General features: G+C 38.5%; 2 protein-coding genes across 4 annotated transcripts; both read left to right on the top strand.

Moving 5' to 3' along the window:
* The first annotated feature begins 1,720 nt into the window (after nt 1-1,720).
* LOC131788739 (vesicular glutamate transporter 2) lies at nt 1,721-8,431 on the top strand. Its single transcript, XM_059105824.2, has 11 exons — nt 1,721-1,993; nt 3,128-3,353; nt 3,467-3,500; nt 3,818-4,017; nt 4,451-4,538; nt 5,093-5,188; nt 5,492-5,622; nt 5,920-6,069; nt 6,265-6,394; nt 6,527-6,765; nt 7,181-8,431. Exons 2-11 carry the CDS (start codon nt 3,138-3,140, stop codon nt 7,454-7,456), a joined length of 1,560 nt encoding a protein of 519 aa, XP_058961807.1. The 5' UTR covers nt 1,721-1,993; nt 3,128-3,137; the 3' UTR covers nt 7,457-8,431.
* A 1,709-nt stretch (nt 8,432-10,140) lies between these two features.
* Nucleotides 10,141-16,064, top strand: LOC131788784 (vesicular glutamate transporter 1). Of its 3 annotated transcripts, none has more exons than XM_066170417.1 (10): nt 10,141-10,592; nt 11,360-11,393; nt 11,711-11,910; nt 12,339-12,426; nt 12,674-12,769; nt 13,189-13,310; nt 13,866-14,018; nt 14,270-14,399; nt 14,857-15,095; nt 15,789-16,064. In XM_066170417.1, exons 1-10 carry the CDS (start codon nt 10,233-10,235, stop codon nt 15,855-15,857), a joined length of 1,491 nt encoding a protein of 496 aa, XP_066026514.1. In that variant the 5' UTR covers nt 10,141-10,232; the 3' UTR covers nt 15,858-16,064. The 3 variants fall into 3 exon arrangements, with proteins under 3 accessions (XP_066026514.1, XP_058961861.1, XP_058961862.1); XM_059105878.2 differs by having other exon boundaries at nt 15,504-16,064; XM_059105879.2 differs by lacking the exon at nt 15,789-16,064 and adding an exon at nt 15,508-15,671.
* Nucleotides 16,065-16,435: the final 371 nt, after the last annotated feature.

Genomic DNA, 16,435 nt, shown 5'->3' with positions numbered 1-16,435 from the left:
ACTGATTAAAAATAAATATATCAAGCAGACCATAGCAAGAAATGTTTAAATGGATGGGGTGGGGGTTAAACTGTGCTACACCCATGGGATACCTATACCAGCCAGATTGTCGTATCGATATCCACACCGTGTTTTACTAAAAATTACATTTTTTTGCACGAGCAGTGTGTGAACAGGGGATGTTTCACGAAAATCTTTTACAGTGCTTGATACTTATTCGTACATTGGAAAGTTTCCCGTGTATAGATGAGTATCAATTACTGGAAAATATTTACGCTCTGCTGATTCTTCTGGCGGAGTAGCACGTTTTCTCCACCCAAATGATAGGGTTTGTAAATAGTTGACTTAAAGAAATTCTCAGAAGGAGAAGTTCACGGCACCCAATCGCTTCGCTTGTCTAGCCACGCCTCTGCCAAGGAACACCACTGCATACAGTCGTGCACAAACACACTCTTGTCAGTGATCTTCAGTAAAGCCGTTTACACGGCGGGAGGAAGATTTCAGGAGGAGAATCATCCTAGTGTTGAATATAGTGTTAACCAATATGAAAGAAAAGCATTGCATATTTCACTGTTATACACCTTGCGGGTTTTTCCCACTGGACTTGACTCAAAGGAGATAACATTCCTTTTGTGTTAAAGATGTGTTCGCCAATCGTTGTTTAAGAAAACCGAATTTTCTTGTGAAACAAATTGAAATCAATTTTTCCTTCAAGGGTTTCCCATTACTATGGGTTTTTTCATACGCGTAAAACAGCCTCTAAGAGGATGCGTTTTCAGAGAGTGATTCATTAAGAAAACCTCTTTCGTGCTCGTGCAACAAGCGAAAAATTGTTACCCTCTAAAGGTTCCGAGTGGTAGGTTCTTCTTCATTCCATGTGAATAGCTTCTAATTATTATCTCGATTGAAAAATGCTTTTCTTAAGACTACGTTAACTTTGATAAATTTTGATAACCTAGGTAGTTTGCTGCCCAGCACTGAAATGCCAAATTGCTAAAAACAGCATGTTAAGATCATAACATGGCTTATTGGAAAGTACTGGAAATGACATGTACTGTCTTAGGATTATTTTGGAGACGCGTTTCCCTGACAACGCTCAGTCTTCCAAGAGTTAATAACTAGCTAGGCAATACGGATTCGAAATAATATTTTACTTCCTAACCAAAGAAGTTTTCGATGACAACATTAACTTATGAGGACGTTAATGCTTTCTTAGCACAAGGTGCTTAAAATACAAATTGGCATTTGATTACTAGCAATCATGTTATTTCCAGTGAGACTCTCTCGCCATAATAACAATAGCAGAGGAAAAACAGCCACTTTTATTGTCAAGCTACTTACTCAACATAGTGATGATCGTCCTAAGACTATATTCAATATCTTTAACCCTGAAAGATTTTATTCGACAATATCCCGGCGAAATTTCTAATACCCTCTGGATTCCGACTTACAATTTAACCGAGTTTATGTTACCGTGGAATGGGGAATTACATTTTGCTCACCGTTTAAGTTGTAATTTCCACTCAAACATATCTTTAATAAAGTATTGGACTAATTCTTTGCAATTTGTAATCTTTCTCGGTCCGATTTCGACTGAACGTGAATTTTTTGGTGGGTAAATTTTCTTACTGGATACTTTCGTTTCGGTTGATACGCTTCATTAACGCCGTCAGTGTTTTTAATGAAATATTAATAATATTGGCAATAGTGACAAGGAAACCCGAGAAGAGGCGGGCTATTTACTCAAAGCAGGTTTCTTCCTGAGTTTTTGATCCGTTTAAAAGACTTTTAATAGTGAAAAGAGCCAACTGGCGAAGGACTCAACGCACGTCAAAGGAAAATTCAATATTTTCCTGATACCGAGAGAAGACTTGTCTAGTGATAAATTTTTGAAATTCAGATCTGGACCGAGAAGAGGGCGAATGTCTTGCAGCTGAGATGTACCTGTTACTGTGAATAAAACAATAACTGCTTCACAGGGATATCTTCAAAGGTAATTATACTCATTCTTTCTTAGCCAAAAGTGACAAAACTTCATAGTGTTTCTTCTTGACGTTTCCTCAATTTTTCAGTGGCTTGTATGACCTTTGAGAACTCTTCCTTTAGCATCAGAACCATACAACCACTGGTTATAATTGATCTTTGACTGGTATAGTTACTTACGAATCAGGGTATCTCCAAAGAACGCTACTGTGAAGAAATATCTTTTTGATTTCTTAATTTTTATTGAAGGGATTGAAGAATTGAATTTTGTTGAACTTAGCCGTGAATCAGACGTTTAAAGCAACCACGAAAACAAGAAATGATATAAGGAACGAAGGATTAGGTGGCTGTTAAATAATTTAGCTTGTTTCAAACGGGCGGTGAAAATGTAAAACTTCTATTTTAAGTTATGTTCAATTCTAGCGCATATCTAAGAGATATTTAGATTAGCTTTCTCTAGCAGTATCTAAAACCATCTAGGTGGTTTAAAGTTATCTTAGTAAAACCTTAGTCTTCATCGCGTTTTGATTGTCGAGGTCTCATGGTACCAGTTCAAACAAAGTTAAACTTGATGTGCCTTGATCTTTTGATCTAAAACGAGAAAAAAGATACGACTAGGTAAAACTACATTAAAAGTAAGAATGATAAAATTAACAAAGGTGAATACAATTTTGTTACGTTTAATTAACGAGAGAAACATATTAGAGATGTTTGGGAGCCTTGAAGCCTAGTAGCGGCACTGAAATAATTGTAAATGACTTTATTGACAAATCAGTTTCCCACCTTTTGTAGAATGTATCAGGGAGGGTTTAGTACAAGAAAAGCAATCAGGTTATCTAATTGCTGTTTTACAGGTTAAGTTAAGAGCTAGTAATTTGGTACGGATCAGTACTTCTCAATGAATGAAGGTCCCAATGACTAGATGGTAGAGTCACGGTCAGTGCGTGAGGTGTGAGAAAGAGGGTAAATCGTGCAAAAAGGCCTACAACGATGGTAAAGTCGACTGAACCGGTCAAACAGACGGTCTGTTGACCTGCTACAGTTAGCAGACCAGCTAATTATGCACTTGCTTGGTATCAGTCGATCGGTCTGTCGGCAAAGAGGGTTTTAATAAATATAACTCGTATTCATCTCCTTTAAATAGCGAATTGATAATGGCGGACACCGAAGAACCTCGACCAGATCCCGTCGAGGGGGTAGACGAGAAGGATTCCACGAAAAAATCCAGTTTTCCCAAAAGATATGTAGTGGCCATCATGATCTTTCTTGGTATCTGTGTGCAATACGCTCTCCGAGTGAACCTTAGTGTAGCAATAGGAGCCATGTGCAATAACCACACTGTGGAGCAGAATGGATTTACCATACAGAAGGTTTGTTTCCTTCTTGTATTTCCAGAACATACATTGTAGCGTCCATCGAATACATGTTTAAACAATTACACGTTGTCTCGAAAGTAACATGTTTTTTTTTCTCTCGATTAAAGAAAGCTGAATTTGAATGGAGTTCAAAGCTTCAAGGTAACATATCTCAGAATTAAAAAAAAAAAACTATTTTTGTCAAGTAGAATTTATTATAAACACAGAGGAACTGTTTAAACGGCTCCTAAACATTTAGGTTACTAAACAATCAAATCAAATCAGTTCCAGGCAGCTTTGAATTTAGAGTAAACCGGGGGCCAGTCAATAAAGATATCTAGTAAATAAAGTTCCAAATGTCGAATCCCCATGATTGATATCATAAATGATAAAGGTTTATGAGTGCCTAACACCTGAAATGAAATAAATTGAGAAGGACACGAGACCAATATGAATCCTTTTCTTTCTTTTCCCAAAAGGCACAATACTTGGAGCGTTTTACTATGGCTACACTGCTATGCAGATCCCAGGCGGTTGGTTAGGTCAGCGGTTTGGAGGAACCCGCGTGTTCGGGATCTGTCTCGGGATCGCCTCAATACTCACCATGCTCACACCAATTGCAGCGCGCACCAGTGTCGCAGCTCTAATTACTCTCAGGGTGATAGAAGGGTTGGCTTTGGTAAGTGAACAAATTACAGGGTGTTTTCTACAAGCAAACAAGCATCGAGACAATCTCCAGTATCGATGAATCATATTCTTGCGACGTTCAATGCAACTCATGGTTCTAGTCTTCTCAATTATTGCATATTATGCGGGTTTTACGTAGTTTTTACCAATCAAAAGTGGCTTTGCTAAGATCTTCTCTCACTCAATGACAACCCACAAGCCGTCAGTAGGTAACCCTCCAGAGATATGAACAAGAGCCTGACTTTCGAGGTGAAATTTTTCATGTTCTAATATTTCTGTTTAGTAAGAGTAACGCATATCGTTTTTCACCCCTAGTCACTCGACCATATGGCATGTACGAGAGAGGCTCAAAGATTTAAGTCACGAGTGGCTAAAAATCTCGTCCATATTCTCATTAAACTTCTGTCTTATTTTGATTTTCAAAGGGTGCTCTTTTCCCGTGTAACCACGCAATTTGGAGCAAATGGGCACCACCATCTGAAAGAACTCGACTTTTTACCATAACCGTTGCAGGTGATTAAATGTGCAGTCTGGAAGAAGTGACAAATTATAAAAAACTAGATTGACTTACCCTCTACAGCCGGGCACCCTTTTACGTTCTGCCTGACGTAATTTTCACTTAAAACTTGCTTCTCAATCAATTAATCGATCACTCAATCAATCAGTCAATCAGTCGATCGGTCAGTCGGTCAATTAGCCAGTCAGTCAATCAGTTAATCAATCAATCAATTAATCAATCAATCAATCAATTAATCAATCAATCAATCAATCAATCAATCAATCAATCAATTAATTAATCAATCAATCAATCAATCAATCAATCAATTAATCAATCAATCAATCAATCAATCAATTAATCAATCAATCAATCAATCAATCAATTAATCAATCAATCAATCAATCCTCACCCTGGGAATACATCATTTGATGTGAAAGTTGGCGTGGCGAAGTGTTCAAGAATTTGAAGACTAGTTCTGAAAAACGCCCAAACCTTTTAAAATCATATTTTCCTCCGAGCATTTTTGCTGCCAGCAATTCATAACTCTCTTTTTTGTATCACGTGATAGGTTGTCCAGTGGGTACTATCCTATCTATGCCACTGAGTGGCATTATGTCTAAATATGGATTTGATGGGGGATGGGCCTCCGTGTTCTACTGCTTTGGTAAGAAGTACAGAACATAAAATTGAATGATACCTTATCTTTCACTATTGTAGCTCTACCTTGCTTTTCCTTTAAACTCGTAACTCAAACGTTAGAATTTGCGATTTTACGTTTTACTTTAGCCATTATGCCCTTCCGCAAGCTGTTTTTTCGCACTATATCAACACGTAATCGAACCATCATTTTAAACTGTTCCTTTCAGTTCTCAGTGGTGTGATGCCTTACATCCTACCCTGTCTTGCAGAGGTCTTGTGGAAATTCATTTTAAATACATCACCTCTTATGTTTTTGTTAATGATCTAGGAGCAATTGGTCTTCTTTGGTTCTTTATATGGCAACTAGCGATCCATGGCTCTCCATCAGAGCATCCTACTATCACTCCTGAAGAAAGAGACTATATAGAGGAGAGTATAGCGAAGCTACCCCAGGCTAAGGTAAAGGGGTCGTTAGTACCTGAAAATGACCACGTGATATATATCTTACTAGCTGAGCGGTATGTACTAGTTAAGTGCCACCTCCGCGTTTTTCGTTGAGTTTCCCTGAAAAGTTTTTGTTACTCATTCTAAATAAAAAACACAACACAACGACCACCTACGGCTCCAAGCTGGACCTCTTGATTTGGTGAAGTCAGGTGCTTTAGCTACTGGACTTTGAGGCTCTAAAAAACAAAAAATAAATCAATATACCGGGACAAAGTTAGTAAAACTGAAGTCTGCCATCTGCTATTTTAGAAAGGCCAGGTTCCTTGGAAATCGATTTTGACATCACTTCCCGTGTGGGCCATCGTCACAGCTAATTTCACTGCAGACTGGGGCATGTATACCATCCTGATCTGTCTCCCTAAATATTTCATTGAGGTTTTGCACTTCGACCTTGCTAAGGTATGTATGTATCAGTAACGAGAGTTAGGAGTCAATGAAAAATTGAAATACTTTGTCACCACACACACTTAGAAACACGATCACCGGGGATGGGAAATTTTGCCATTCCATTTGCCAATATGTATGCGAAAGACGTTTAAACTTTTTTTTTGCCCAATCATGAAAGGAGGAAAATTCTTCGTGTTGTTTACACAGACTGGGTTTCTGGCGGCGTTGCCATATGTTGTCAAAGCTTTTGTTGGACCTGCCGGAGGTATTCTGGTGGATTGGCTCATTAAAAACAAGATGTCCGTTAGAAACACGAGAAGATGCGTTTTTACCTTTGGTAAGACAAAGTTTCTTTCCCAGTTACCTGCACCTGATACTCCTTTCTCATTGCTACTTGCTGTTTAGCAATCTGATGCATGTTGCGCTTCAGTTTCTACGACAGTTAAATTCATATTGTTTTCGTCTACAGGTTGTACCACAGCTTCGATCTTCATCTTGATAACAGGATATGCTACGACTCCGGCTCTTGCCGTTGCTTTTCTTACCATTGGTGTGGGTATCACGGGTCTGAATGCTTCAGGTTATGCCGTCAACATCCTTGATATTGCGCCTCAGTACGCAGGCGTCATAATGGGTGTGACTAATGTTTTTGGTGCGTCACCGGGCTTCATTAGCCCACAGATTGTTGGAATTGTCACTCCTAACAAGGTAAACAATCACCTCTTATGAGGTAAAGTGCATCTGAAAGCAAAGAAATATTTTGTCAATAAATGAGAAGTTTCCTTGGTTGACGGCTTTCATCTGCGAGGTCTTCTACTGCTTAAGGTCAATTTAATTAAAGAAATCTACGCTTTCAGCGGGTGGGGGACAAGTAAATTTCTACTTCCAGGCGAAAAATGGACTCTTAAACGTAAAAGTTTTTCCCTGAGGGAGACATTAAGCCATTCTCTATGACAATTTCAGAGTTCCAAACTTGAATATCCTAGCGTGGAAGTCACCGAGTCTCCATTTGCTAATAATCATTACCAGATTTTCAGAAATATCAGATTTGTGAACTCCCCAGGGCAAAATAAGAGAACGTGCATGACTTCGCGCTGCTTAATAATATCGCTGTCGTTTGCAGACCGCTGGCGAGTGGCGCATTGTATTTTGGATCACAGCGATCGTGTACATCATTGGTATTGTGATCTTTGGTCTGCTGGTCTCAGGTGATCTGCAACCCTGGGCCCAACATGAAGACAAGAAGGAGGAAGAAGATGGAAAAAAGGAAGAAGATGAAGAAAAAGCAGCTGAAAAACAAGAAAAATCGGATGAAGATAAGAAAGAGGATGAAAAACCACAGGAAAGTCAAGAAGAGGCGAATAAAGAAGAACAAGCTGAAGACAAACCTGCAGAGTAATCGTAACAGTCGGATAATATTACAATCTTGTTTTGCTGAAAGACCTTCATAGATGTTAAATTAAATTAAAGCTTGTTATTCTTCATGACAACGTGTTAGCAAAATACCTATTAACTGTGAAAATTGAGGGTATAGTCTATGATGCTTAACCGGAATATTCGCTATTCTTTGTCGAGTCCTCAACATTTTAATTCACGTTTAATTTAAACGTGGTTGTCTAAACAGTTCTGTTATTATTTTGATTTTAACTGCTATATTTTAAAAATGCTTTTCCCTATCAATAGCATGATAAACCAGTAAAAAACCTTACGAGCAAAACAATCATATAATACGCGTCTGCTGCAGGTCTCATTTTTATCTTACACTTTAATAACTGTAACGGTAAGGTTTTCGAAACTATCTTTGCCGAATGTATCCTTGGATTCCTGTGCTCAAAGTTCCACGTCCATTCACAAGGCGTGAATGTCCTCGAAGCTACAAGCTAGACGTCAACATGAAAAAATGTTTCAACTCGCAATCGTTGTTTTTAATTTGCATTTTCTGCGAGAACGACAACTGGTGATTGAATGATTGCATGGAAGCGACGGATGCATGCAACGCATTTTCTTTCAATTCTCTTATTGTTTATTTCCCATGTTTTCGAAGCGAGGAAAATTACAACCAACGGGCTGGATTTAATCATCAAGAATCATAATTCTTTTCGTAAATAGAGTGTAAAACCATTTCAAAAATCTTAAGTTTGTAATACACAAATTTATTAAGTGTTTTTTCCTTTGACGCTCTGAGAATAATCTCAGGTTAGATAAACAAAATCTGTTTATTGTTCATTTCTCACTTAAAATTTGTTTCATTTCGTTTAACACTTTCTTTGCTCGTATCGACCGTTATCTGAGTTTCCTGAGTACTATGTTGTCATGTCCAATAAAAGTAAGATAGTCTGTCAAGCCAGCTATCAAGCCAAGCTGAAATAAAGAATTTCCGTCATATAAAATGGCTTATTTTTTCGTCGATGTGCGAACCTTAATCCAGCCGTATGTTACCTTACCACACCTTTGTGAGCAACGGACTATTTTTCAACCTGTCATTATTGGATGTTTCAATAACTTTTTCCATGAGCGGCTGCCAATGATGCAACAGGCGGCTGTGCCCGGAAGGGGGTCAGTAAGGCAGCATCCAAACATTTTGAAACCCCTGCCCCATTTGGCTGCCAAGATGAACTCTGACTACTGTTACAAACTGCTGTCATATATCACTCAACTTACACGACTCTCTTTTCAGTCAGAGCTCTGCGCCTTAGGTCTATAATCAGCAAACCAGGCCTGGATTAACTCAGCGGAATAATCAGTGTAGGCCGCCAATAGCTTAAGTTTGGCAAACTTAAGCTATTGAATCTTATAGAAGTATATTCTTCCTAAGTCTATCGAAAGAAGTCCAATGTTATGAGACCTAGGCGAACTACGGTATAGTCTACACTACACCACATAAAAAATAGCCCGTATTTAATAATAACGCCCCAGAACGCGAACAAGTCATTCACAGGCCAAAAAAATCGTTTCGGAACGCAGGCCAAGGACGCTTCCCAAAGCTTTTCTGAGGGCGTCTACTACAAGTCTTACTGCAGGCATGAGGATCTGTGATAGGAAAAGAAAAGAACGGAGTAAGAGGAAAATAAACCTATTTGGTTTTTGAGATAATGGAAATCTGTAGATGTACCCAGTGTATTGGTAACGCTGCCGTGAATTTAAAGCTATAAGTTCCAATCCTTACTTCTGAATGATAGTATCAATTTTTCTCCTCACCCCTACTTATTTTCCTCTAGTCTGGTTGGAATACCTGTTTAAACAGCACAGGAACCTATCCGATAGATGAAGATTCATTGTGTAGATAAATGCAGTGCAGCCCCTCTTCGTAACATAAGCAGCGCCGAAATTAGTGGTCCAGGTGTGAGTTAAAACTTTACTTGTGGTTTATATGGTTTCTGCGCAGACACGAAAGCAACTCGTTATAATGTAAACTTAGGTTTAAATTAAGGTCGTTGACAGTATAGTAACTAGCTCAGTTTAGAGTGAATTTTCACACCTGCATCTGCAAACAATCCCTGGTTGCTTCGAGAAAATTTCCAGTCATCATCAAATAATTTTATACGTTATCCCCGACTGAAGATGTTGCCATGCTTATTACATAACCTCTCTGTACGAACATTCTTTACCCTTTGACCCCGAAGAGTGACTAGTAGCTAATTTCTCCTTACAATATCACCACTGAATCACACATTAATGTCATGAGACTAAAGGATATGATCACCAACTAAAGAAACTCTTGATTGCTAAAGAAATTCTCCTTGTTAGCTTCTTAGGAACTGTATGGACTACAGTATGGAGGATATGCATACTAATGTTAGTGTGTAAAGGGTTAAGTGAAACTGAACGTGCTTCTATATCAAATATGAACTTTGAGTTAAACAATGATTTTTAATCATTTTATCAAAATTTGATTTTTTCAAGGCAATTCTCGATTTTTTTCTTAAGTTTTTCAACATGTCTTGAGAACTAAATTTCTCGAAATACCTGTTTCACTTGAAGAGGTTTTGTTTACAAAAGGTGTGTTACTTGGCAACATTCTTCAACTCTACAGGTTGAACTAAAAAATCACCTGCAAGTAACAAATAAAATAGCCACCTTCAACAAGCGGTCATGGCCGTTCTTATATGATGAAAACTTTTGCCTGAGTGAAATAAGGATATAAGGGGGATAAATCATGTCGTAGAGCACCTTTAATGGCTCAGTCTACGGGAGACTTGGAGTCGGGTTTAACCCGCTTTTTAAACACTTTATATGCTTGCTTTCGCTTTATGTCAAGATTTCTTGTTTTATGCCAGTTCTGTGAATGTCCGACGCGAGGAAAGAAGTGTAAAAAAAATGTGAGTGGAGATGAAGATATTCCATCGGAGAAGACAAATCGTCAGGGGAATAGAATTTCCCTGGCTGTGTATAGTTTTCCAAAGCGTTATATATTGGCCATAATGACTTTTCTCGGATTTATGAACATGTATGCGTTGCGTGTTAATTTGAATGTCGCTATTGGTGCAATGGTCAACAACCACACTGTTCACCAGAGAGGATACACTGTTACCACGGTAAACTTTTATTATAAATACCTTTTCTTATATGCTTCTCATTAGATCGATATCTACTTCATCAACAGGAAAAAAGCCGAGGTTTATTTTACCTTTTCACTTAATTTTTAGGTTAATGAAAGATTAATATGTTGTCTTCTCTTTTCGGTCGAGAACAGGTCTTGAATCAAAAGTAAATAGTCACTTCACTATTTATAATTACAAAATACAACATCACATGCCTTAAAGCCGTTCTAGAATATTTCTAAATTGCTAGTTATGTCCTTGATATGAGTTAGTTATCAAAATTGTACCATGCATTTTTCGGATTTCCCTTCTAAAAATGCTAATTTCCAAGTTGTTTTTAATTTTTGTTACCTTTCTTTTACCTGTCAAGGAGGAGAAGATCTTTTTATGACTGCACGTAGGTGTGAAATTAATTTTGCGACATTACGTCGTCTGCAAGGATATATTACTCACTAAAAGAATTGTGTCCCAAAGGGGGTGTTCTCACTGCTAGATCTCGTAACTGACTCGAAGCCTCAGTTAAATCAAATTTTCTCACGATAGATTATTTAGTCTCTTAGCTCAGTTCATGAGCTAAACAACATAACAGTCTTTATTTTAAGCTGCCCATCCACTGAAATTAGCTTACCTACAATCCGAAAGTTTGAAGTCAAAGTATTGAAGCTTTCCAAATTTCTGACGATCCTCTTACATTGTTTTCAAAAACTGTGCTGTGGATAAATTATGACTGACACATCGTCATCTTAATCATAAATTTTCAGGAAGCGGAGTTTGATTGGGATTCAAAGCTTCAAGGTAAGAGAAAATTTCAAAATTCGGTCAAACTTCCATCAGTTTTTTAAAGCTGTTTCTTACAGGCTTGATCGAAATTCTTGCACAGTCATCTAGTTAGCTGAGAGAGACTTTTCATCGCCTTTTATCTTTTCCCATATTTTGTTAGAAAATAATTTCTAGAATCTGTGTCGTTAGACAATCTGCATGGTAGACCTGCCGAAAGGCATGGAATATAGTAGTTTCTCTGACTTTACTGTGGCCTTGAACTCTCCTTTTAATTATATTTTTTTATCTTTTCCATTTAACGAATGACTTCTACCCTCACCAATTCCCCTTAGGTATTGTTCTGGGCTCATTCTACTATGGATATGCCTTTTTGCAACTTCCTGGTGGTTGCCTCGCTCTCAAGTTAGGCGGTACGAGAATATTCGGTTACGCCATCTTTTTAGCCTCCATGTTAACACTCCTGACACCAGTGGCCACGCGCTACAGCGTGTACGGTCTGATTGCTGTCAGAGCTGGAGAAGGACTTATGCTGGTGGGTTATGAAAACCGTCAGTTATCCATTCACATAACTTTTTGCGAACTTTCTTGATTCAAGATTTACTTTTAACCAAGACAACATGAACAGCCCAAGGTCTTTTGTCTGAGCCTTTTTTTTTGAAGCAACGTTTGCGGTTTATTCATATGCTCCATCCTTCACGCAGGGACAACTACTGAACTGACCCTAGATTTTGCGTCTCCCTATCCTAGGAAACACAACTCAACTATAATTATGATATTCTTAATTTGAGGCAACTCCTGGTGTCAAATAACTGTTGATAGGAAAAACGAACACTGCTTGTCAGAATTTTGATGATTCTTTGTTGCCTCTTAGCGTATTGTAGCTCACCCTTCGACCATCGAGCCAAGTGTTCTGTTCGTGAGAAAGTTTCATCATTAACGAGTTTGACTTCCATTTTATAGGGCGCTGTGTTTCCTTGTAATCACGCTATTTGGAGTAAATGGGCTCCGCCACTGGAGAGAACAACTCTTGTTACCATGGCAATTTCTGGTCAGTAAACGATAAACATTTGGGAAATCTATGGACGCTTTTAGAGAGCTAGCTAATAAGTATATGATGCTTATCAAGTAAACGTTTGGACTGTACTTTTTCACACTCGATGGAGCTGTCTGTCTTTGTGGAGGGTTTTACAATAATGTTTGATGTGTCTGTCTCTTCTGTGCGGCATCTTCCTCCCAGGTTCGATAGTTTTATATCTAAATGAATCATTTTGAAAATATTCTACTTTTCTGACAAGGTTGTCACGTGGGAACCATCATAACCATGCCTTTATCAGGACTTTTAACAAAATACGGCTTCGACGGAGGCTGGGCCTCGGTGTTTTATTGTTTCGGTGAGTACATAGCCTTACTCTTTTAAACTAATCTTGCATCGAATGGTCACATTGCAACCATGAAGATAGATTTAAACCGGTCTCTCCCTCTCTTGTTTCAAACTATTCGATTAAAACCTGGCTCTGGTGTAACTCTTAAGGGGTTCCGCGAGTACTCTGTTGAGAGACAGGGAACAAGAAGCACGAAGCTCAAGGAACCATGCGTGGTTTTTATTTCAAAAACTGCTAATTCAATTTTGATAAGAATCACTTATGTACCACGGTAGGGTATCCGCACTGATGATGTAAATTTGGAAGACGAATTCAAAAATACATGCCTTCATGGATTAATATTACCTATCTCATTTAATTAAAACATTGAGTATCAAATGATATAAATCATTTTCCAGCCATTTCCAAGTTCGCTTCTTACATTTTAGGTGCTGCTGGTATTCTGTGGTTTGTTGCCTGGCAATTGATTGTTCACGAATCACCATCTGATCATCCCACAATATCAGAGGATGAAAAAAATTACATTGAGAGCAGCTTTGATAGAGTACATGTAGGGTCTATTTTTATTAATGTTAATGTAAAAAAGGGATTAGCAAAGATTAACTGATTTGGTACATGAGTTAGTTCCTGGTTACTTGGTTGGCAAAAAATGAACCAACAGGATGAAATGTACAGTAAGTGATTTGAACCCAGGAGTAACAGTTCTTTGTATGGTCTGGTCATCCAGATGTGAGTAGTCCTGAGACTTTTGCGGTCGGTAGTAGTGACTGACGTTTGCACGACCTTAGCGGAAGTCAGAGTCGGATTCATGTTTCGATCGATAATTTCTTCTCCTTATCAGCTGAAACAAATCAGATCATATCCCCCGCATAGATATTAGGACAATAAACAGTACGTAAACACTCTGTAAACAAAGTGTGACACGTATTTTTAGCTGCGAGTCGTGGGCTGCTATTCATAGCCAAACACATTACGAGAGTTGATTTGGATTAATCGTGGTCACTCTGCTTAAATCAGGCTCTTGATGTAATGCGGACTCTTATAGTAGGAAAGAGAAGATGTTATACTTTTTCACCCAATCATAGATTCTTTATCATCTCTTTAGGGCGATGCGTCAATACCATGGAAGTCAATTCTGACCTCAGTACCCGTGTGGGGAATTATGTTTGGTAACCTGGCGTCAGACTGGGGATTGTACACAATTCTCATTTGTCTGCCAATGTTCCTTCTTGACATTTTACACTTTGATATACAAACGGTATGAAGACATTTTGCAGCCCTTTGTGCATATAGCATAGAACTGGTCAAATTTCTTAGACTGCATGATTTATTGCTGGGGAATCGAATATGAACAATTTCTCCTTCGTAAATGAAAATCGATTTATATAAAAATGCTGCTTCAAGAGGTTTCGTCTTCGAGGCAATAGAAAAAATAACAATCATGTTTTTTTAATTTTTTTCTCATGGAAACTCGATTTGTAACTAATCATATCATATTCATCACACTAGATGGGATTCTTGGCAGCCACTCCTTTTTTGGTCAAGTCTCTCTCAGGCCCTTTCGGTGGCATCACAGCCGATCTGTTACGAAGGAGAGGACTAAGTACTAAATCAGTCAGAAGAGTATACTTCGCTGTTGGTTAGAAAAATATTTTTTGTGATTTTTTAAATTATCATCGTTTCAAAGATTCATCTCAATTACATTTAGGTAGAAATGTGGGTAACAATCATGACCCATTTGTCGAATATTTGTTCGCCAGAGGCGTGGTTTACGCCCATAAATGTCTATTCAGTGATTTGAATGTTGTTTCAAATTTATTGGTTTTCTTTTGATGAGAAATTGCAAGTTCCATTTAGAAAATAAAGACTCTAAAAGTCACAATGTGCATGTAGCAATGCATATTCTGAATTTAGGTCGCTACAAAATGAAAGAATCTGAGAGAACTTAAACTGTTATCTCGCAGAATAGAATTTTGGATAACTGATCATAAGTGCGCATGCTCAGTCAGATGTCGAAGGCCTAATTTGACCATCAAATGATACTTACTTTCCTCACTTCCCTTTTGTTACACATGACCTTTTATTTCCTTTACCAGGAGCTATGGGGGCCGGCACCTTTATCCTGGCCGCAGGATACGCTAGCACAGCCACTGTTGCGGTCACGTGCATGTGCATAGGGGTTGCAGCCTCTGGACTAATGCATTCTGGTTACAATGTGAACATGCTGGATATAGCTCCTCGGTACGCATGCGTGATTATGGGCCTAACAAACACTGTGGGAACGATCACAGGATTTCTAAGTCCAATGATGGTTGGCTATATCACAGTTAATAAGGTGGGTTAATAATTTGCATGCGCGATAGACAAACATCCGCGTTTGGCGGATTTAGTGCGGTCCCTATGTCCAATCTCTTTTCGTAAAGAGGAGCACGATGGTTATTCAGCTTTCCAGAAGAAGTTGAATTGGGCTCCTTTCCAATCTATTTGGATGCTCTCCTTGTAAAGAGGAATGACGAAGGGCTAACGCTTTGAAACTCTTTACGGTGGCCAATTTACGTTATTAGCTCAGTTGATAATATTAAATTACCTAATTGTAGTTTTATTAGGATTCAACATGAATCTGTCAATTTTTTTTTTTTGCTATTATAATCCAGCTCTACTGTCATTCTTTAATCTGATCATTTCCATTGGCGTCCTTTTAAGTACACGAGACACGAATGTTTTTGTTTGTTCCTCACACAAGGAAGCTGAAGAGTGGCGCACAGTATTTTGGGTAACCTTTGTTATATATGTGGTGGGAATGCTGCTCTTTTGCTTACTGATGTCAGCTGACCAACAGCCCTGGGCCAACGGCCATGAAGGGAAGAAGAATGGGGAGAGAGAAGAAATCAAAATGGAAGAAGAAAGTTGACACATGAGGCTGTTTTCGTTAGAAAATCAGGGTCTGATACAAACAGGCGTTGATGTGCTTCGAGTCGAACTCGGAAACTTCTGAAAGTTTCTGAGGCATATTGTTTTTTTCTTTTAGATGCAGTGTAAAGAAGAAAAACAATTCAAAATACTAAATGCCAAAACAAAAGACTTGGGCCTTGAGTAGAGGGAAGGAAGACCCGCTCCCTTCGCTCAGGGCCCGCTCTGAAACTTTGACCCGTGATTCGTCATTCATGGACTAAAGCCCCATTTTATTTGTTCCCATTTTGTTTCCACTCAGATTATGCATCATTTTCTCGTGATAAAAGCCGAGTAGATGTGTCAGTACGTTTTCACACATCGTAAGTTGTAATAAATCCGAGTCTTGAAGCAAGTTGAGATTCCATTTAAGTTGTTTCGAGTTTAGTTAAAACGTCAATAAATCTGTTTTTGGATGGAAAAGGTTCTTGCAGTTTTCGTTCTTGCTGTGATGCCACGAATCATGTCAAAAAAGACTTTACACAGCCTTATGTGCGCACGAGCGAGGCTGGGAGACTGCTTCAAAACAGTTTTTCAAACGTGAAACACAAATGAGGATTTAAGTAACTTCTTAGAAATCGCCCGCCTCCCCTAGCCCTCTCGAGTGTTCAAATGAGGCCACACAAACACAACAGAGTTACTCAATAACATTTGTTATGTATTCCCTAAAAGATAGCCGTGGATCTGATTGTTTAGGTGTTAGTAATAACCAACTTTCTTCGCCTT

The sequence above is a fragment of the Pocillopora verrucosa genome, chromosome 1, assembly GCF_036669915.1.
Source record: "Pocillopora verrucosa isolate sample1 chromosome 1, ASM3666991v2, whole genome shotgun sequence".
In the NCBI taxonomy this organism is placed as follows: Eukaryota; Metazoa; Cnidaria; class Anthozoa; order Scleractinia; family Pocilloporidae; genus Pocillopora; species Pocillopora verrucosa.
The sequence above is the reverse complement of the archived record's forward strand: the minus strand, read 5'-3'. Positions and strand labels throughout refer to the sequence as shown.